Source organism: Nicrophorus vespilloides, unplaced genomic scaffold, assembly GCF_001412225.1.
Source record: "Nicrophorus vespilloides isolate i.1.1-1 unplaced genomic scaffold, Nicve_v1.0, whole genome shotgun sequence".
Classification (NCBI taxonomy): domain Eukaryota; kingdom Metazoa; phylum Arthropoda; class Insecta; order Coleoptera; family Silphidae; genus Nicrophorus; species Nicrophorus vespilloides.
In genome coordinates, this window is record NW_017099115.1 from 8665 (window position 1) to 17526 (window position 8862).

The window sequence follows — 8862 nt, forward strand, 5'->3', positions numbered from 1 at the left end:
TCAGAAAAATGAAATAAACCTAACCTAACATAGTCTAATAATATACATTAAATAATATTGGATAATAAAATTTCACAAGAAAATTAGCACTTTTAACGTCAGAAAAATGAAATAAACCTAACCTAACTCAACCTAACCTAACTTATTCTAATAACTTTTGTAATACTCGTAGCACCGTAGAACACTATAGACCTTTACAATTTTCGTTGCACCGTAGTTTCTATATCTAGCTAGAATTGGGATAATTCAAGAGAAAATTAGCACTTTTAACGTCAGAAAAATGAAATAAACCTAACCTAACATATTCTAATAATATACATTAAATAATATTGGATAATAAAATTTGAAAAATAAGTCGTTTACTTTATTTTGTTTTAAGGAAATTTTAACCTATTTGTTGTTTTTTTTTTTGACATCTGTCTTTATGTAATGTGTCAATTTTAGATTGAGATATAGAAATTGTAACCTTACTTTTTTGACATCTGTCATTCGATTGATCAAATTAATTGCCAACAAATTTATATCGGATAATAATTTTTAAAAGGTAAATAAATTTTGTCTAGACGACTAGCAAACATTAATCATAATTAATTTCTCAGAAGATTCTAATTTTCTTACTTAATTAAAAATATTAAGTTTACTAAATTAGTGAAGTAATTAACTATAATAAACAAAAACGAACTAGGATAAATGCACTAACATTATTTTGCATCTTAATGTGTTTAATGGATGGACGTGAACCGTTTCGTTTCTATCTCGTGCTTATAAAGATTTATGTCTGCAACAGTTTTCTCTCAACATTAATCAGCATTAAGGCTGCATTAAGACGGGAAGTACTGGCGCGTCCGATCTCGCATTTTAATTGGACAATAAACGCTTTCCAATCAATTTCGATGGAAGTCGCCTATATCTTCGAGGTTACATTAATTAAAATAGTTACCTTTCTAGATTCACGAAGCGATATTTAATATTTCAGTTTATTAATTGGAATAAAAATTGATTGATTGATAACAATTTGCAAAAAAAAACAGTATTCAAATTAATTAATTTAATCTTCAAACGTATATTTTAATTCATGATTGTTGTAAATCTAATTTAAGTTAAGTAAATTAAGCAGTTTTTTTACATTTTAGTGGTTTACTCAGAAACTATAATAGATAGAATGGATATAAAAAATGCATATGAAACTTGAATATTTTGGGAATGCAACGTGTATTCAATTATTGCTGTGGTTTTATCCGTTTGGCTCTAATTCGCCAATGAAAAAATAGCATTTGAAAAAGAAGTATGTTAACATTTTAGTGTTTTTCTCAGGAACTATAATAAGTGGAATGAATATAAAAAATGCATATGAAACTTGGATACTTGGGGAATGCAACGTGTTTTCAATTCTTGCTGTAGTTTTATCCGTTTGGCTCTAATTCGCCAATGAAAAATTAGTTTTTGAAAAAGAAGTATGTTAACATTTTAGTGTTTTTCTCAGAAATTATAATAGGTAGAATGGATCCAAGACATGTATATGAAACTTAAATATTTAGGGAATTCAACGTGTATTCAATTCTTGCTGTAGTTTTATCCGTTTGGCTCTAACTCGTCAATGAAAAATTAATGTTTGAAAAAGAAGTATGTTAACATTTTAATGTTTTTCTCAAAAACTATAATAGGTAGAATAGATATAATAAATGCGTATGAAACTTGGATATTTGGGGAATTCAATGGGTTTTCAATTCTTGCTGTGGTTTTATCCGTTTGGTGCTAATTCGCCAATGAAAAATTAGCGTTTGAAGAAGAAGTATGTTAACATTTTAATGTTTTTCTCAAAATCTATAATAGGTAGAATAGATCTAAAAAATGCTTATGAAACTTGGATATTTGGGGAATACAATGTGTATTCAATTCTTGTTGAGGTTTTATCCGTTTGGCTCTAATTCGCCAATGAAAAATTAGCGTTTGAAAAAGAAGTATGTTAACATTTTAGTGTTTTTCTCAGAAATTATAATAGGTAGAATGGATATAAGAAATGCATATGAGACTTGGATGTTTGGGTAATTCAACGGGTATTCAATTCTTGCTGTGGTTTTATCCTTTTGGTGCTAATTCGACAATGAAAAATTAGTTTTTGAAAAAGAAGTATGTTAACATTTTAGAGATTTTCTCAAAAACTATAATAGGTAGAATGGATATAAAAAATGCATATGAAACTTGGATATTTGGGAAATTCAATGGGTATTTAATTCTTGCTGTGGATTTATCCGTTTGGCTCTAATTCGCCAATGAAAAATTAGCGTTTGAAAAAGAAGTATGTTAACATTTTAATGTTTTTCTCAAAAACTATAATAGGTAGAATAGATATAAAAAATGCTTATGAAACTTGGATATTTGGGGAATACAATGTGTATTCAATTTTTGTTGAGGTTTTATCCGTTTGGCTCTAATTCGCCAATGAAAAATTAGCGTTTGAAAAAGAAGTATGTTAACATTTTAGTGTTTTTCTCAAAAACTATAATAGGTAGAATAGATCTAAAAAATGCTTATGAAACTTGGATATTTGGGGAATACAACGTGTATTCAATTCTTGCTGTGGTTTTATCCGTTTGGCTCTAATTCGCCAATGAAAAATTAGCGTTTGAAAAAGAAGTATGTTAACATTTTAGTGTTTTTTCTCAGAAACTATAATAGATAGAATGGATCCAAAACATGCATATGAAACTTAAATATTTAGAGAATGCAATGTGTATTTAATTATTTCTGTATATATTTCCATTTGGATGGAAATATATAAATTAATGAATGTTCAAATGATGTGTGTTTCTGTAACATTTCGTTGCAACTTTTGATGACGCACATCTCTTATGAAAGAGATCACGTAATGAGAATGCGCTTTGCATCCAGAGAGTGTGCGCATGTTGCAGGTCCTGATTTTGATGCAGTATCCCGCAGCACCAAATTTGATTGATCTGCTGCAAAATTTCCCTGGATGCTGTGTCGTGATAAGTAGTTTTAGTGCCCATCACACTCCTCTACCTGCAAAACCACGAATCATGTAAATTACTTATGAAACTTTACACTTCTACTTGTTTTGTTGTTTCTATTATAGTTTGAAATGATAAAACTTTGGTGGAAGCGCCGGGGTTTTATAAAATGTAGTTATAATTGTTAATAATTCTTTTTTTAATTGATTTTCAGGTTTCCATATGGCTCCGAAACTGAACGTAATCTTCCCAGAATCGTGCCTTCTGGTCGTGGTCGGAGTGGTGATCGGAGTGATCTTGGTGCACGTGACCGACGGCGTTCATGTGTCTCCGATGACACCGGACACCTTCTTCATATACATGCTTCCGCCCATCATCCTCGACGCCGGCTATTTCATGCCGAATCGTCTCTTCTTCGATCACCTTGGAACGATCCTCATATTCGCCGTCATCGGGACTATTTTTAACACACTCACCATAGGCAAGTAGAACTCACCGAAACAAAATAAATAAATAAAGAAAAACAACAACAACAAAATTAAGTAGAACGAAAGAGTAATAATACAAAGAAAACACCTACTGAATATTTATGGATTTCAGAGAACGGCACTTACCTGTTCCGCGCGCACACGCTCGCACCCCAAACCCCACCTTTAATTAAGGTCATTCGGACTTATTTCTGTTCCACCCGTGTCTTGAATCCATCCATTACAATATCCAATGAAAAGAATATTCGTCTTTTCGAAAGAAAAGAAAAACAACATTCATTACTCAACACGTTTTAGAGTGGAAAGCATAAATAGAAATGATAGATCGTCATGCACACTTTAAGATCAATACAACACAAAACAACGTTTCTTAACCTATAAATCCAGTCAAATGGTTCGAAAATGACAGCTGTCAAAATTTTATAAACTGAAAAGTCATAGATATTTTATGTCATGGACATACAAGAAATATTTGTTAATAAATAAATTAAAACATATTTAAAAAAATTCGATTTTGTTTTTGTTTTGTATTTTGTTGCGCCATTTAACCTTTTCGACAATTTGATCGCCGCCAATTTGCATCCTCGTTGTTTGTCGACTGCATTTCGGTTATCGATCTGCATACGCATTGCTGCACGATAATTCAGCAGATAGGCCTCTTTACGGCACTCTAGATAATTGTCGATCCTGCATTTGAAAGCCCCTAGATATTTATGAATTGTTATCAGAGTAGCGTTACAGATTTGACCTTCCAAATTTATTACAGATACAGATATCGTATATTACTATAGAAAGCAATTTCAAAACTGTTCGAAAAATATAGCAAATTTTATAGAAATACAACAAAGTATCGAATATAATATAGAAAGATGGTGTTACAAGCGTCTGTCAAGCAACTGTCAGTATGAGAATAAATTTTCAAATTTTGACACATTGACAAGCTGTCAAATGTTGACACTACTATCAAACCACTGTCACATTCTCTTTATGGTAAATAATTGTCCGTCTTCCAATTTATCTCCTGTAGATTTTGATAAATTTTCGAATGAATTTCCAGATTTAATATTTCAAATGTATTTAAATAAACCATTTTATTGACAATCTTAATCATCTTGTGTCAACCTACATTACAATTATCTGTCAAACAACTGTCACATTTTCAATTTTAGAACGTAGAATATTGACATTTCAAAAATTGACACCTTTCCACTATCTGTCAAGCAACTGTCAGAATCAGAATACATTTCCAAATTTTGACATATTACTGTGATACAATTGTTACTGTTTTAAATTTAAGAATGCAGTTTATAGAAATACAACAAGCTGTCTCTTAATTGCAAATAATTGTCCGTATTCCAATTTATCTCCTGTATGATTTTGATAACTCTTCGAATGAATTTACAGATTTAACATTTCAAATTTATTTAAATAAACCATTTTATTTAATAATCTTGTGTCAATCTACATTACAACTATCTGTCAAACAACTGTCACATTTTCAATTTTAGCACGCAGATTATTGACATTTTAAAAATTGACACATTGCAACTATCTGTCAAACAACTGTCAGAATCAGAATACATTTACAAATTTTGACACATTACTGTGATATAATTGTCACTGTTTTAAATTTAAGAATTCAGTTTGTATATATACAACAAGCTGTCTCTTTATGGTAAATAATTGTCCGTCTTCCAATTTATCTCCTGTAAATAAACCATTTTACTGACAGTCTTAATAATCTTGTGTCAATCTACATTACAGTTATCTGTCAAACAACTGTCATATTTTCAATTTTAGAACGCAGATTATTGACATTTCAAAAATTGACACATTGCAACTATCTGTCAAACAACTGTCATATTTACAGTAGCTGTGGTATATAGCTCAGTGGATTTCGTTTGCTAATTTATAGATGAAAGTTTATGGTTCAAATTCTATAAAAAGCAATAAATAATCAAGGATTTCAATAGACTGTACTGTTATTATGGAATAGGAAATTCACAAGTATTTGAGTGTATAGAGTTAAAGCAATTAATATTCAAATTTGTAGAAATACGTATGTATATTTTGACCGAAATCAAGTGCAAAATTGAATTAAAGGCTATATACGAAACTGCATTCAACTGGTAATTGGGTTTCGAATCGTTAGGATCGTTGCTGCAATTTTAACGAATTCAATTTAGAGTAGATTGATGATTCAATCCAATATGTATATAAAAAAAGACAAAAACAACACAACAATTGTTTTCAACTATATTGATTTCATTATAACAAAAACGTTCATTATATAAACATTACGTTTTTAGTACACAAATTTAGTGCTTTATCAGGATTACGAAAATAAACTTTGGATCGATTCTGTTGCCTGCATTTACTTGGAAAATATTGCTTGATTACATGTCAGGTGCAAATAACGCTTTGCTCGCTTTTCCTTTCCACCGTGGCCTTCGAACCCTGTCATTATTTACCACCCTCCAACGAATTACTTCTCGTTTATTTTTATTTTTCATACAACTTTATACGTTCATCCACTTCGATTAGAGTCCAGCCGTTGCATTTCCCATTAAACCGAAACGAAATTAACCACGTTAGATTTACGACCGAACGTATCGTATTTGGTACACATGGCAACCATCGCCACGGTAATAACAAAATAACTATGACTTACGCCTTTCAATTGTCGTTTGTTTTGACGTGTTCGATGTTTACTCCCATGAATTTTATACGTCTTTGTAGTCATGTTCGTAGTAGTGCAAATTGTGTAATAATTACGTCAATTAGTTTCATTCTTTTCTCACAATTCTCATATGAAATTTATACTTAATTATGATTACAATTTAATATTAAAATCGAATTCATCTTTGTCTGTAAACAAAAATATTGCTCAAGTAAAATTAATTTATACTCAATAATATATTTATTTTGGCTATTTGCTTTTAAAAACAGAAATAGAAATCTTCAAAAAACATAAATTTATAATCTATTTATTTTCAAATGAAAACTAATAATTAAAATATTACACACACAAAATTTATTTTATAACAGTACAAAATTTGGTATACTTGTCTGCGATTGTGCGAATTTTCCTCCTACGAATTCCACTTGTAAAAAAATAGAGTGAAATCTGCTCAATGGCCGTTCCTAGTGTTTACGACTGTATCGTAAAACGAGTCAAAACGTGACCCTCGACAAAAGAATAGGTGTTAAAGGAATCTCATGAAGCGCCCTTAAGAGGAACAGACTGTTTTTTTAGTATACAGGATGATAAAAAGTTATTTTCTTTCAAAGCTTAAGAGCATGACAAATTGCATACATTTTTAAACAAAATAACTATGTTTTTGAGATTCTTAAGTTTTGTTCTAAAAATCTATGATGTCTTCCAATTTATGATCATCCTGTATATTTATTATATACAATTTCTTTGATTATTTGTTATTTAAATAAAAGGAATTATGGAAAAATCATCAAAAAATACAAATGAATAATAGTTTGTTGGGTTGCCTGACAATTTTTGTTGCACCAATTTATGATATATTTCTATTAATGATCGCTGTGTATATTTCATAACTTAGATTTCTCTTGTAATGTTGAATTGGTAATTGAGAATGACATATAATTATTGTTTACGAGAATCTCCAGAATTGAGTGTAATTCTCTTAGTAATGATAGATGTCATTAGTACGTAGTTCTTCATCGTTATGCCGCAGAAGGTGATGCTGTAAACGAGAGATTGTGGGAATCTCATGAAGCACCCTTAAGAGAAACATACTGTTTTTTTAGTATACAGGATGATAAAAAGTTGTTTTCTTTCAAAGCTTAAGAGCATGACAAATTTGCATATATTTTTAAACAAAATAACTATGTTTTTGAGTTTTGTTTTTTTTTTCTAAAAATCTATGAAGTTTTCCAATTTGTGATCATCCTGTATATTTATTATATACAATTTCTTTGATTATTTGTTATTTAAATAAAAGGAATTATGGAAAAATCATCAAAAAATATAAATGAATAATAGTTTGTTGGGTTGCCTGACAATTTTTGTTGTATCAATTTATGATATACTTCTAATAATGATTGCTGTGTATATTTCATAACTTATATTTCTCTTGTAATGTTGAATTGGTAATTGAGAATGAAATATAATTATTGTTTACGAAAATCTCCAGAATTGAGTGTAATTCTCTTAGTAATGATAGATGTCATTAGTATAGACATTTTTCTTTGACAGCTTGTTGACGTTTATATTTATTACAGTGTTGCCAACTAAATAATTAATCATACATTTTTTTATAGTTTAATTTCCTTTAATATATTATGTTACTTAAATTACTGTGAGTATGTTTTGTGATTCTTCGGTTTATTGCGGAAGTCGTGTGGTGGTGATGATGTAATAGTGTGTTTGATTTGTTTAGGTGCTTCCTTGTGGGCGGTTGGTACGACGGGCCTCTTCGGCTGCGAAACCCCATTAATGGAAATGTTCCTGTTCAGCTCGCTGATTTCGGCGGTCGATCCGGTCGCCGTTCTCGCCGTCTTCGAGGAGATCCAGGTGAACGAGATCCTGTACATCGTCGTGTTCGGCGAGTCCCTGCTGAACGACGCCGTCACCGTCGTCCTCTATCACATGTTCGAGAGTTACACGGAGATGGGCCTGGACAACATCATCTACACCGACATCCTCGCAGGTTTCGCGAACTTCTTCGTCGTCGCCATCGGTGGTATCGTGATCGGAGTGATCTGGGGCTTCGCCACCGGTTTCGTGACTCGTTTCACGAACGAGGTTCGCGTCATCGAGCCGATCTTCATCTTCGTCATGGCCTACCTCGCATACCTGAACGCCGAGATCTTCCACATGTCCGGCATATTAGCGTAAGCATCTTGACAACTTCTTTCGATCATCATGATCTCTCATCATGGCAATCTCTCGTTTACAGCATCACCTTCTGCGGCATAACGATGAAGAACTACGTGGAAGGCAACATCTCGCACAAGTCGCACACGACCATCAAGTACGCAATGAAGATGTTGAGCAGCTCTTCGGAGACCATCATCTTCATGTTCCTCGGCGTCGCCACCGTCAATAAAAACCACGACTGGAACACGTGGTTCGTCATCCTCACAATTCTGTTTTGCTCAGTCTTCAGAATACTAGGTAAGTTCATATTGATTTGTCAGATATCTCCATAACTACCACTACAGGTTTCCTCACAAATACTTGTCTACAAGTTGCTTTACAAGTATTGTAAACAAACAATTAACATGTTGCAAAGTCATTCAGAGTTCGAAGCAGAGTTTTGCTTTGATTATATCATATATTAGATACTCGTACAAGTATTTGTGCAATAATATTACTTGTAAATGAACATTTGTCAAGTAACTTGCACAAGTACTTATTGGTGATG

The 8862-nt window shown here is 31.7% G+C and overlaps 1 protein-coding gene across 1 annotated transcript; it reads left to right on the forward strand.

Moving 5' to 3' along the window:
• Positions 1-2943: 2943 nt before the first annotated feature.
• LOC108564066 (sodium/hydrogen exchanger 2-like) lies at positions 2944-8612 on the forward strand (the record flags this gene model as incomplete). The annotated part of the gene is made up of 4 exons (XM_017922970.1): positions 2944-3043; positions 3187-3453; positions 7876-8329; positions 8395-8612. Coding segments are annotated over exons 2-4 (931 nt in total), but the record flags the coding sequence as incomplete, so codon positions are not given.
• Between the last annotated feature and the right edge of the window lie 250 nt (positions 8613-8862).